This window comes from Bufo gargarizans, chromosome 2 (assembly GCF_014858855.1).
Source record: "Bufo gargarizans isolate SCDJY-AF-19 chromosome 2, ASM1485885v1, whole genome shotgun sequence".
Taxonomy (NCBI): domain Eukaryota; kingdom Metazoa; phylum Chordata; class Amphibia; order Anura; family Bufonidae; genus Bufo; species Bufo gargarizans.
In genome coordinates, this window is record NC_058081.1 from 599,933,190 (window position 1) to 599,947,593 (window position 14,404).

Below are 14,404 nucleotides of genomic sequence, written 5' to 3' on the forward strand. Positions count from 1 at the left end.
CGTATGGGGAACATGGATCACACTGCTGTCAGTGCTCTGTGTTCCCTTAGCAGCACAGGGGAGAAGGAAGCAGTGTCTCCCTCCCCCTGTGCTGCTGCCGCCAATGAGAAGAGAAGAGGGGCTGTGGCCACTGCGCCACCAATGAAGATACCCCTCTCATTAATTCATATACAGGAGGCGGGAGCTGCAGAATCACATAGCCGGCTCCCGACCTCTATGACAAGTAGCTGCGATCTGCGGTAGTTAACCCCTCAGGTGCCGCGGATCGCAGCTACCGCTTATAGAGGTCGGAAGCCGGCTATGTGATTCTGCAGCCAGCTCCCGCCTCCTGTATATGAATTAAAGAGAAAGAGAGAGGTATCTTCATTGGTGGCGCAGTGCCCCCCCCCCCCCCCCCCAACCCAGTATTAATCATTGGTGGTGCAGTGCGCCCCCCATCTCCAAGCCACCCCAGTATTAATCATTGGTGACAGTGGCCACAGGGTCCCCTCCTCCTCAGTGGAAGTTCTGATCGGAGCCCCAGCAGTGTAAGCCTGGGGCTCCGATCAGTTACAATGGCAGCCAGGACGCTACTGAAGCCCTGGCTGCCATAGTCTGCTCCCTGCTGCTGTATGCAAAAAGCACAGAGCAGCAGGGACAGTGTGAAGTCTTATTTACCCTGATGGAGCTCTATCAGGGTGAATAGGACAAGGGTTCTAGTCCCTAAGGGGGCTAATAGTAAAAAAAAAACAAAAAAAACACACCAAAATATTAATTATAAATGAAAAATAAAGATTTACAAGAAAAAAAACCTACATGTTAACAAGAAACATGTTCATTTTCAGCAGATTTGTGTAGGAATTTTTTATTTATTTTTTTCAAAAATGAAAATTCACAGATTATCGGTAGAAATTATTGGCTATCGGCCTGAAAGTTCATAGATGATCGGTATCGCCCCTAAAAAATCAATATTGGTCGATTCCTAATTACAATATACTAGTATTACTGCCCTGTGTCTTGTAATTTGTCTATAAAATTGCTTTTATTAATATGCAAATTACCTAAATAAGGAGCCCAAGGGGATGTCCCTCTGTCCGTTGGAGCCCAGCCGCACCCCTTCTCCTTGATCCCAGCACCGCCCCACTGCTAATTAATTCACTCCTCATCGCCGACCTCATATGCCTGGTACGCCGCAATTTCGTGCATGCGCTGTGGATAGACACAGGGCAGTAATATTAGTATATTGTAATATAAATCATGGAGACTGATGTGGTCATGTTAACAGCTCAGTAAGTGAAATCCTGGTGACAGAATCCCTTTTAAGTCAAGAATCATTTTTAATGCCAAAAGTAATTTACTTTTTTTTTTTTTCTAGCATAAAATTCTTTATAAAAAAAAAAGTTGTTTCCCTTGGTGCTATTGGGAGCAAAGTCTGGACAGAATCGGTCTCCTTTCACCTCTTGCAGCTGGCAATATAATACTTTCTTTCACCCCTGCATAAGGCGTTTTCTCAGCTATATTGCCATGCTACTGCAGAGGCTTTGCTCTTTCTTGGACAAACAGGCAGAAAGCCATTTCTATTATCTGCAGTGATCTGAAGAGCACTCTACAGAGACCTGGCTGACTGAGACTGCTTGTCCGCTAGCACTCAGCTTATGTGAACGTGCACATTGCTATATTCTTTAACCCACCAGGTGACACCATACTTTGTAAGAAAATGTCATGACTAGGGATGGGTGAATCATAGTAACATAGTTTATAAAGCTGAAAAAAGACATCTGTCCATCCAGTTCGGCCTGTTCTCCTGCAAGTTGGTCCCGAGGAAGGCAAAAAACCCTGTGAGGTAGAAGCCAATTTTCCTCACTTTAGGGGCAAAGATTATTTCTCGACTCCAATCAGGCAATCGGAATAACGCCCTGGATCAACGACCCCTCTCTGGTATCTATAGCCTGTAATATTATTAACCTCCAGAAATACATCCAGGCCCCTCTTGAACTCTTTTAGTGAATTCACCATCACCACCTCCTCAGGCAGAGAGTTCCATAGTCTCACTGCTCTTACCGTAAAGAATCCTCTTCTATGTTTGTGTACAAACCTTCTTTCCTCCAGACGAAGAGGATGTCCCCTCGTCACAGTCCTGGGGATAAATAGATGATGGGAGAGATCTCTTTACTGACCTCTGATATATTTATACATAGTTATTAGATCTCCCCTCAGTCGTCTTTTTTTTTTTCTAAAGTGAATAACCTCTTTCAGGGTACTGTAGTCCCCCCCCCCCCCATTCCAGTTATTACTTTAGTTGCCCTCCTCTGAACCCTCTCTAGCTCTGCTTTGTCGGCCTTGTTCACAGGAGCCCAGAACTGTGCACAGTACTCCATGTGTGGTCTGACTAGTGATTTGTAAAGTGGTAGGACTATGTTCTCATCACAGGTATCTATGTCCCTTTTGATGCAACCCATTATCTTATTGGCCCTGGCAGCAGCTGCCTGGCACTGGTTTCTACAGCTTAGTTTGCTGTTCACTAAAATTCCTACGTTATTTTACATGTCAGTCTTAGGCCTCTTTCACACGGGCGTGACAGATTGGCTCCAGATGCGTACAGGGTGCGTTCAGTGAAACTCGCACCATTTAGCAAGCAAGTTCAGTCAGTTTTGTCTGCAATTGGTTTCAGTTGTTCAGGTTTTTCCGCGCAGGTGCAATTCGCTTTGATGTGTTTTTCAACATGGCAACCATCAGTGAAAAAACGCGACGCACCCACACTTGCTTGCGGATGCAATGCATTTTTCACTGATGCCTTATTCACTTTTATGGGGCCAGGGCTGCATGAAAAACGCAGACTATAGAACATGCTGCGTTTTTCACGCAACGCAGAACTGCATGTACACAGACCCATTGAAATGAAGGGGTCAGGATTCAGTACGGGTGCTATGCGTTGATGTCACGCATTGCACCCACGCGGAAAACTCGCTCGTGTGAAAGGGGCCTTACCCAGTGTTTTACCATTTAGTGTGTACGGGTGACTTGCATTATTCCTTCCCATGTGCATAACATTACATTTGTCAGTGTTGAACCTCATCTGCCACTTATCTGCCCAAGCCCCCAATCTATCCAGATCCCTCTGTAGCAGTATACTGTCCTCCGTGTTAATTACTTTACACAGTTTAGTGTCATCTGCAAAAAATTATATTTTACAAGATCATTAATAAATATATTGAAGAGAATAGGGCCCAATACTGACCCCTGAGGTACTCCACTAGTGACAGTGACCCAATCTGAGTGTGTACCATTAATAACCACCCTCTGTTTTCTATCAGTGAGCCAGTTACTTACCCACATACAGATGTTTTCTCCCAGTCCAAGCATTCTCATTTTATATACTAACCTTTTGTGGTACAGTGTCAAATGCTTTGGCGAAGTCTAGAACTTGCTTCCATATAGAAGCTAATTCAATTAGTTTGACATGACTGATCCCTTATGAAGCCATGCTGATATGGCGTTATTTGCTTATTTTTCTTGAGGTACACCAATATAGTATCTCTTAGAAAACCTTCAATCAGTTTACCCACGACAGATGTTAAACTTACCGGCCTATAGTTTCCGGGTTCTGTTTTTGGACCCTTTTTAATAATTAGCACCACGTTTTGTTATGCGCCAATCCTGTGGAATACTCCGTCAGTATAGAGTCCTTAAATATCAGAAATAAGGGTCTGGCTATGACATTACTTAATTCTCTTAGGATACGGGGGTGTATGCCAGGCAATTTGTCTATTTTAATCTTTTTATGATGCCGCTGTACTTCTTCCTGGGTCAGACAGGGCACTTTTAATGGGGGATTTACTTTTACATTCTGCATTTCATCTGTGATTTAATCTTATTTTCTCAGTGAATTCAGTGGAGAAAAATAAATATTTTAATAGCTTTGCTTTCTCCTCATTGCTCTCTTTTTCAGTGCTTCCTCACACCCTCCTGTTTTTAGTGATTTGAAATGCTTTCTTTTTCTCATTTATTGCTTTCTTTACAGTTCTATTTATCCACATAGTTTATTGTATTGTTCCTTAACCTTTTATTTCCATAAGGTATGTACCTCTCACAATTAGATTTTAGGATGCTTTTAAAAATATCCCATTTTGTGGCTGTATTTTTATTTTTGAGGACTTTGTCCCAGTTAGTTAGGCCTATGGCCTCTCTTATTTGGCTAAATTTAGCTTTTTTGAAGTTTTGGTATTTTTGTTCCTCCCTGGAGAAACTATCTTTTGAATGACAATTGGAGGGATATTACTTTATGGTCACTATTTCCCAGGTGTCCCCCGACCTGTACATCTGTTGTTCTGTCAGGTCTATTGGTTAATACTAAGTCCAGTATGGCCGTCCCTCTAGTCGGGTCCTGAACCAGTTGGGAGAGGTAATTGTCTTTGGTTATAGCCAAGAACCTGTTTCCTTTATGAGATATACAAGTTTCAGTTTCCCAGTCTATATCTGGGTAGTTGAAGTCCCCCATAATAACCACCTCATTATGATTTGCCACCTCGTCTATCTCGTTTAGTAGTAGATTTTCTGTGGACTCTCGTATATTAGGTGGTTTATAATAAACTCCTATTAGTATTTTATTATAGTTTTTTTTTCCTCTATGTATTTCTACCCACAGTGACTCCACATGTTCATGTCCCTCACTTATATCTTCGCGGAGTGTGGGCTTTAGGTAGGACTTTACATAAAGGCAGACCCCTCCCCCTCTCCGGTTTTGGCGATCCTTTCTAAACAGACTGTAACCCTGTACATTAACCGCCCAGTCATAGTCGTCATCCAGCCATGTCTCAGTTATTCCCACTATGTCATAGTCCTCCTCACATATAACCAATTCCAGTTCCCCAGTTTTATTAGTCAGGCTTCTGGCATTAGTATACATACAATTAAGAGGTTTATGTATATTTGTTACTCTCCCTAATCTCCCGCTGCCTTTTCTTGCGTGGCTCGTGGTACCGGTAGTATTTCGGCAAACACTATCTTTGAAGTCCTTGCCCTAAGCTTGTGACCTAAATCCCTAAAATCACTTTTAAGGAGGCTCCACCTACCTCTAACTTTGTCATTGGTTGTGATATGGACCATGACCGCTGGATCTTCTCCAGCCCCTCCCAGTAATCTGTCAACCTGATCCGCGATCCACCAGGAAGACAACACACCGTTCGAAGATCCCGGTCTTTGTGACGGATCGGCCTATCTGTCCCACTACCAGCACCTGTCTGGCCTGCCCTGCTCTCCTGGTTCCCCGGATTACTGGAGCTGACATGCCCCTAACTGGCAGAAGTGTCCCCCTCATTTGCCAGGCTTGCAAACTTGTTGGGGTGTGTCAGATCATAATCAATATGTAAAAATTCACTTCTCTCATTAAGCATAGTGCTACACCTGCGACGGGGTGTTCCTAAAGCTGAGGATGCTTCTCCCGCCCCTTGATTGACAGGGCTGGACATCTCGTCTGGCCCGGAAAATCTCACGCCTGCACCGCTGTCCTGAGTAGTCGCACAAGTGCAGAGGGTTTGCTTCTGCACCAACAACTGCTCTTGTGCCGCTTACTTGGAACAGTGGCACAGACATGAGATTTTCCAGGCAAGATATCCAGTCCTGTCAATCAAGTGGCAGGAGGAACCACCTCTGGGACTGGCACCTATCACTAGAACAGAGCACTCAAAGTAAAGGAGAGTAGACCGCGCATGCGCAGCCTCCCTCCAGCAATTTCTATTGGAGTGCCAAAAATAGGCAAGCGGCACACTCAGCTATTTTTGGAAGTCCCTTAGAAATTATTGGGAAGTGCACAGTGCAACCGAGGCCACCGTTCCATTCACTTTTTTGGGGCTGATGGAAATATCTGAGCCAGCAGCTGTTTTCGGCACTCTCGTATAGAAATGTATGGTGGGTGGCCACACATGCGTCGTCCACCCTCCTTCACTTTATGGGCACCACTCTAGAGATAAGTGCAAGTCCCACCTCTGGGACAAGCACCTGTAAGACATTGGTGGCATATCCTAGTGGTATGCAAATAAAAAAAAAATACAATGCAACAACACTCTGCAAACCAAATAAAGCATTAAAAAAAGTATTCTGATGCTACTGCTACGCTTATTAAGTAAATTTGAGATTCTTGGCAAATACATTTTATACAAAATTATTTGGGCCTGTCTGCCACACACCAAGGCGATCTCTGTAAGACAGGAACTTAACACTAAACGCTACCTGTTATGTGCCATGACGGCTACCATAAAGTTCAGAGAGTGCAGGTTCCACATGCATGCTGGGCCCACTCAGATTTTTGGCACCAGGAGATATGTGGAGTGGGCTCGGCATGCATTTTGGTACCTGCCTTTCCTGAATTTAATAGAGGCCATTTTGGCACCAGAAATGATAAAAATCTGAGTGGGCCCAGCATGCGTGTGGTATCTGCACTCCGTGAATTTTATGATAGCTGTAGGTGGCACCATTGAAAGACTGCATAGCGGGACCACCTAACTGCCTCAACTGCACATTAGTATGCATGGTGCCATGGGTGGGACTATGTAGTCCCAAGTGAAACCGACAGTATGCATGCTAAGCAGACTCTTCTGGGGGGTTGAGGGGGCCCTAGGTCAGTACAGAAGCACCAGGTGACCTGTTTTTTTGTAGAACATCTTCCTTGGTGACAGACTTTAAAGTGTAACTGTCATTTATTTTTTATTTTTTTCATTTGCTAGTTTATTAGAGCTAGGCATGTATACCTGAGTTAGTCTGTCAATGATTGTAATTACCTTATAATAGCTTCCATTAATGTCTTCTGTCCCTTTCCACTGCTCCCTTAAAAGACAGTTGCTATGGCTTGTCTGTCTCCGGCTAAGAAGACAGAAAGACGGAGGGGCGGTCCTTCACACTGCATGGCTGCATTAGGCTTCAGAGTGAGGAGGCGTGTCTCTCAGTAATCCAATCTGATTGGCTGGCAGGGAGTTGCTGGCTACAGAAAGTTTGTATGTGACCTGAGGGAATGCAGTTTTGGCCTCAGAACTGGCAGAGGAGCCACCTTGAGAAGGTCCTCATATTGTAAATGTTTAAACAGCCGTAACTAAAGGAAAAAAAATCAAGGAAAACATTGGTATGTGAAGAAACTAAAGATTGCTTTATGCATAATGCTGCTGCAGCAGTAACATATGCTAATATTTTTTTATTTTTTTAAAAGAAAACATGGCGGTTACACTTTAACTCTTTGTGTAGATTACAATCATTACCGTATACATCCTGGAATTACTAATGCAACCTGTGGGCTTTCTTTATAAATTACTTGTAGCAAAATGATCTTCAAAATATGGTTGAATTCTAGAGGTTCTGTATCATTATAACCACCCTTTCTCTGTAAGATGTTTATTGCACCTCACCGTGTTGCATTCATGTATTTTGATGATACAGGTTATGTGTCCTGGGACGAGTACAAGATCAAGTTCCTGGCCAGCAAGGGCTTCAATGAAAAAGAGGTTGCTGAGAAAGTTAAGAACAATGAGGAGCTGAAGATCGACGAAGAAAGTAAGTTTCTCATGGTTTTAAACCTATAGTGTGATGGTACCTACAGGCCACAATGCAATACTACAATTAGGGATGAGTGAATCGACTTCGGATGAAACATCCAAAGTCGATTCGCATAAAACTTTGTTCTAATACTGTACGGAGCAGGAGCTCCGTATAGTATTAGAATGTTTTGGATCCCATGAGCCAAAGTTATTGGTTAGTGGTACCTTGGAACCGAACCAGTTTGTTTTTTTACAGTACAAATTCATTTATGAAGTTATTGCACAAAGTATCGCAAGACTTGTGATCCAAATTGCCAAACTTTTGCTAGCGCTCAGACTTCTAATTTTTTTACAGTATATACGGTTGGCTTTACATTTTAGGTGGAAATACTCTTTAACTCAACCGTATCGTTTTTTTTTTTTTAAGCTGTTGCTTGTTTTTAAGGTTGATTCCGAAGAGATCGATCACGGGGGTGGAGGGAAATTTTACATTTTTGGAAACTAGCTGTCATCTAAGACACTTCCTTTCCCAGCGAGGTGTGGGAGCACTCTTGCTATAAATGAGTTGTTGTCGGCTCCGCTTCTTTCTGGATCACTTTGATGGTAACAACAAAGATACCAAGCACATTCTCTGCAGCAGTATGTTTAGTTATGGTTCAGACTCCTCGGAAGAGGGTGCTTCTCACAGGGTGTAGGGTGCTCTGCTCCAGCTCCTGTCTGTTTTTGTTCTATACACTGATATGACAATTTGAATTCATAATGAAGGGGTTGTCCACAATCAGAAAAACATGGCTGCTTACTTTCAAGAACAGAACCACACTTTCCCACATGCTGTGCATGCTTTTGTAGCTCATCCCTATTTACTTCAGTGATTAAATACTACACAATCCACCGATAGGGACCTAATCCTGAGCAAGCTCTTTAAAGAGGATCTGCCACGAAACTAAAATAAAAGTGAGCCGTTTATGTTGTTAAAATAGCCGTGCTTCCTTGAGCATTGCATATTTTGATGTTCCTTCATCCCCTGCTCCACCCCCCTGTTCCTATTTTTTGGAGTTGTGCCCCTCTAAAGTTACAGGGCCAGGTATACAGATCTGAAGTGGTTAGCCACAGAGTTGTGGAAACCACTTCAAATTCTTTGCAAGGGGAGGTTTCTTCCCGCTCTGAGCTATGTTTGTCAGAGTTTGCTGCTGCAGTGTTTTCTCATGAGCTATAGCAAATTTCACCAGACCGTGCTGTATATTACCGCCAGGATAGCATCTCGCTTAGACTAAAGTGATGACTCCAATAGGGCTGCAGCTAACGATTATTTGAATAATCGATTAGTTGCCGATTAATTTCTACGATTAATCGATTAATCGGGAAAAACGACAAAATTACAAAACAGAGAGGTTTATGTGATCTTACTTGAAAAATTATGTTCAAAGGCCATATTAAAACAAATTGTGGACGACACTATTATGGGGGATCTGTGGACGACACTATTATGGGGGATCTGTGGACGACACTATTATGGGGGATCTGTGGACGACACTATTATGGGGGATCTGTGGACGACACTATTATGGGGGATCTGTGGACGACACTATTATGGGGGATCTGTGGACGACACTATTATGGGGGATCTGTGGACGACACTATTATGGGGGATCTGTGGACGACACTATTATGGGGGATCTGTGGACGACACTATTATGGGGGATCTGTGGACGACACTATTATGGGGGATCTGTGGACGACACTATTATGGGGGATCTGTGGACGACACTGTTATGGGGGATCTGTGGACGGCGTAGTTATGGAGAGGGGGATCTGTGGACGGCGTAGTTATGGAGAGGGGGATATGTGCACTGTTATGGGCATAACAGTGCACAGATCCCTTTCCTCATAACAGTGCACAGATCCCCCTTCCCATAGCAGTGCCATACACAGACCCCCCCTCCTCCCCATAGCAGTGCTATACACAGACCCCCCTCCCCATAGCAGTGCCATAGACAGATCCTCCCCCCTCCCCATAGCAGTGCTATACACAGACCCCCCTTCCCATAGCAGTGCCATAGACAGATCCCCCCTCCCCCCTTCCCCCTAACAGCCCCGGCCCCGATGCTTGCATCTTTATTTTACCTTTTTACAATGACGCTCCCGCTCCTGTAACAGCCAGGCAGAGCGGACGGCGGCGTAACGTCACTCACTCACGTGACACGCCTGCTCCGCCCACTTCATGAATGAAGGAGGCGGAGCAGGCGTGTCACGTGAGTGAGTGACGTTACGCCGCCGTCCGCTCTGCCTGGCTGTTACAGGAGCGGGAGCGTCATTGTAAAAAGGTAAAATAAAGATCCAGCGCCCGCCCGCCCGCCCGAATAGCAACGAATCGGCGATTATTCGATAACTGGATTCGTTGACAACGAATCCAGTTATCGAATATAATCGATTACATCGATTAATCGTTGCAGCCCTAGACTCCAAGCAGAGGAGCCTGAAGTTAACTCTGAAGACTAGAGAAGGGGACACCAATGCAGTAAGAGAAGTGTCTCCCCCTGGTTTTCCATACTGACGCCTTCTCCCTTTTAGATAATAGCTGTCTAGAATGGCGCTTGCACACAGCATCTTCGGCTTAATCCCGATGAGCGAAGGTGCAAACTGAGCACGCGCCGTTCATGTCACTGAACCTGGAAGTGGCGATGCAGTCGGCTTCTAGCCGTCAATCTAAAGGGAGGGGCCGTGATTTGAAGTAGAGGGGTGGCAGTATGGAGCACCAGGGGTATCGCTGGAGTGGTGCTCAAACTGCATAAGCCCGCCTCCTGGTGCTCCAATAGTTTATTAGCATATTTATAAAAGTTTAAATTTCTCCACAACACTACTACCTACAGATAAAAGATGGCTTTTGTTTTAATCGGCATCAGTAACCCTACCACGTTATATGCCTGGTTGTATAGGGTTGTTTAGGATGACAGAGCTGCTTTCAAGGGGAATCCCCACCTCAACGTTTTTGTAAATTAACTGACGGGAATTCTGCTTTTACTCAGACTAAATAACTTACTATAGGATTAGTCAGTTCTGGAATGACAGCGCATGATGTGCACTCTGATCGCCGCTGCAAGAAACCTTCGGCAGGATGAGCTAAACATGGCTTCTTTCTTCTAAAATAGTGTCACGCCTGTCCTCAGGTTGTGTGCGGTATTGCAGCTCAGCTCCGTTCAGTGGAGTGGAGTTGCAGTACCAGGCATAACTCGTTGACACGTTTGGCACTTTGGAAAAAACACAAATATTGAAAACCATGAAAAAGGGATACAGTAAATACTGTGGACCCTTGTGTAGCTGTATGTAACACAATCAATTAGCTTGAGGAGCTGCGCTGTGCAGTCAGTGGTTGGAACTGTCAATGTCCACGCAGGAACTTTTTATCCAATATGGAGGCTGCATAATCCTGTTTCCAGTTGTCAGGTGCTTTTCCTCTGAGTCTTGCTTGCCAGGTTTTTGATAAGTATGCAGGAGGACTTTAAAGAGGACCTTTCACTAGTTTAAAAACTAAAAACTAACTATATCAGTAGGCAGAGCAGCGCCCAGGGGTCCCCCTGCACTTACTAGTATGTCTGGGCGCCGCTCCGTTCGCCCGGTATAGGCTCCGGTGTCTGCAGCTCCCTCTGTTGTACTGGGCGGAGTTTTTGTATTAGGGTTTTCCCTTGCTGCAGCGCTAGCCAATCGTAGCGCACAGCTCATAGCCTGGGACTCCCAGGCTATGAGCTGTGCGCTACGATTGGCCAGCGCTGCAGCAAGGGACAACCCTAATACAAAAACTCTGCCCAGTACAACAGACGGAGCTGAGACACCGGAGCCTATACCGGGCGAACGGAGCGGCGCCCAGACATACTAGTAAGTGCAGGGGGACCCCTGGGAGCTGCTCTGCCCACAGATATAGTTAGTTTTTAGTTTTTAAACTAGTGAAAGGTCCTCTTTGAGCTGGATCAGACAGCCCAATTCTGCCAGCGATTGTCCAGAAGGAAGTGTTTCTTCCCAGCAATCGCTAGTGGAGGAGACCACTGCTATAACATGCAGAGATCTCCTCCTGAGTTTGGGGAGGAGCCATTGTTATCCCATCACTCTTTCCTATACTGAATCATTGTTTGCCGGCAGCAGATCGTGATTAGACACCATGATCTGCTGTTTGCAAATTATGATTTTTAAACCTGCCAAAAGTTTGCTCGATGAAAAATTGACGGCAGTATTACACTGCCAGATAATCACTAACGAGGTTGCTATGAACACTAGTTAGCAATCATCTGGCAGAAAATCTACAGGCTTAGTGATGCTTATCAGCTTTTCTTTTCTCTTGCAGCACAGGAAGTACTTGATAACCTTAAAGATCGCTGGTTTCAAGCCGACAACCCGCCAGCTGACCGCCTCCTGAACGAAGAGGAGTTCCTGTCTTTCCTGCACCCAGAACACAGCCGGGGGATGCTCAAATTCATGGTTAAAGAAATCATCCGTGACCTAGGTAAGAACGCGAATTAGGGTTATTTTTAAAGGGGTCTCTGAGTGTTTAATACTGATTACCTTTCTTCAGGATAGGTGCATTGCAAACATGCATTCATAGTTAAAGGTTATGTACACCCTTGGAAGCAAATTTTATGATTGCATTCTACTCATTTTGGGCTAAAATAATTCCTTCAGTTGGTCTTCATTAAAAAATATTGAGTTGTTCTGTCACAAAGAATTAACTCTAGCTAAACTGTGAATTTTGCAAGTCCTCTAATAAACCTTCTGTCTAAATTATTAAAAGGTCATAAACACTTATTTAAGCCACATTCTTAGCAGCCAGATAGTAAGAACTGATCTATGAGTGTTTAGGTCAGAGATGAGACACAACAGAGTGAAAACGCAGAGCAGGCTACTAGTAAATCTCAAGGCTGCACAGAGAAAGGGGCTCAAAATTTTAATGGTTAGTCAAAACAGACAGGTGCCCACCAAGATTGCTGTATAAGAGCTGCTGTAAGGCCAGCCACTGGATCTCAAAGTGTTTCTGCCATAGTCCCTGCAGTGACCACCTGGACCATAAGAAACCTTCATCTTGGAGCAGGACTACATTCACACTCACCTCTCATCATATCCAAGAGCGCCTGCACTGGTGCCATGAGAGCCCATTGGCGGCATGAATAGCAAATGCTAGTGTTCAGTGATGAAAGCAGGTTCAGCCTTGGTACTAATGATGGCCTCATCAGAGTTCACAGGAAAGCTGGAGAACACCTACTGCCATTATTCATCGTGTGCAGACACACAGGACCAACACCAGGTGTCATGGTGTGGGAAGTCATTAGCTACCATGGTCGTTTCTATCTGATATTCATGGAGGGAACATTAACTAGCTTTCAGTAAGTCCAGGACATCATGGACCCAGTCCTACTGACTGACTCTGGAGACATGGAGTTCTAATCGGATAACTCTCGCCCACACATTGCCTATGCTACACAACATGCTCTTCAGGGTCCTAGTTGAAAAAGCTTGGAAGGACATACCACAGGAGGATCTCCAGCAGTGAATAACCTTTACCATGCTAGTAGTATTAATGTGACCCTATCCTAATGGCAGTGGCCTCTTTCAGCAGGGTTATGCGTCTTGCCACACTACAAATATTGTGCTGGAATGTTTTGAGGAACATAGCAACCTCCTGATCTTTCAGGATCTGCTGCTAATGTCTTGGTACCAAATACCATAGGTCACCATAGAGAGGAGCTGTCACCTCTCCCAGCATGTATGTTTTAGTGACTACTTCATTCCCCATGTAATAACAATTCTGGAGCATTGATTCTGATATATATATTGTGCGGTTCCTCTTTTATTCCTACTAGAAATGTATAGATAAAGTAATAACTTGGAGTTACCTGTTGGTGGCTTGTCCCTGTACAGTCTGACACTGGTAGCACTGATTAGATAGTGTCAGACTGTGCCATGACAACCACCAACTGGTAACTCCCAGTTGTACCTGTAATTATAAATATTTAGCAGGAGTAATAGAGGAACAGCACAACTTGGAGCCATAAGAATTAATACTCCAGAAATATTTCATGCGGAATAAAATTATTTACTCGGCAGTGGTGACAGGTCCTCTGAGGTTTTGTGGAGTCCACGTCTCAATGAGTGGCAGTTTTAATGTTATGGCTGATCACTGTATTTGTTCTGCCATAGAACTAAGTGGAAAACCCCTTTAAGATATCACTCAATGTTTACTGAGTATTTCTGTCTCATTTTATACGGGTGTCATGTTTGTAACTCTGCAGGCGCTGGTGACTGGAAAGTGTGGCTCACCACATGTGCCTACCTTCTGACAGGTACAGCTTCGTCAAGCTCGTCTTACCACAGGCTTACTGCTCATGGGGATGTGGTAACCAGTGCAGAGCGTTGCTTTTTGTACAGGTGGAAATGGTCCCCTTGAAGGGAGAGGGATCAGTTACTGTAATGTGCCAAACACTCAGCATTGCTATTTCCCTTCTTAATGGTGCATGTCCCTAAAGTCTGAAACTGTCGGGTCAATGCACACACAGACTCGCCCAGTGAATTTATTCCTTTGTTTCCAGGTGGAATAATAGAGGGACCAGTCTATTTAACGGCTTGTGGGCAGCCAAACATCTTTAGATATCTGTTTTGATCTGTATATAACTTTGAACAGACATTTCTAAATGTCCCTGCAGAGTCAGCAAGGCTATCATGGAGGCGAGGAGAGCTGGTTGTGTTTTACCCTCTCTGCCTTCCTGATTGTTCAGTACACAGCACCTAAAACAACCTTTCTGTTCAAGAATGATTGACAATAACTCGGGCGTGAGCAGATCACATATGGTGCCCTCCTTTTCAGCTGCGGATCCACCAGATCCCAGGTTACAAGATGGCTGCATCCTTCTTAGACTACC

At 44.5% G+C, this 14,404-nt stretch overlaps 1 protein-coding gene across 4 annotated transcripts in view; it reads left to right on the forward strand.

The window, feature by feature from the left end:
• Positions 1-14,404, forward strand: part of SDF4 (stromal cell derived factor 4) — a 67,952-nt gene that overhangs the window by 19,547 nt on the left and 34,001 nt on the right. For all 4 annotated transcript variants that reach the window (XR_006387926.1, XM_044281930.1, XM_044281932.1 and 1 more), the window contains exons 4-5: positions 7,405-7,518; positions 11,839-11,997. Coding sequence is in view for 3 of the 4 variants with exons in the window: in XM_044281930.1 (XP_044137865.1) it covers positions 7,405-7,518; positions 11,839-11,997 (273 nt within the window). In the remaining variant the exon portion in view is untranslated. The remainder of the gene's footprint in view (positions 1-7,404; positions 7,519-11,838; positions 11,998-14,404) is intronic.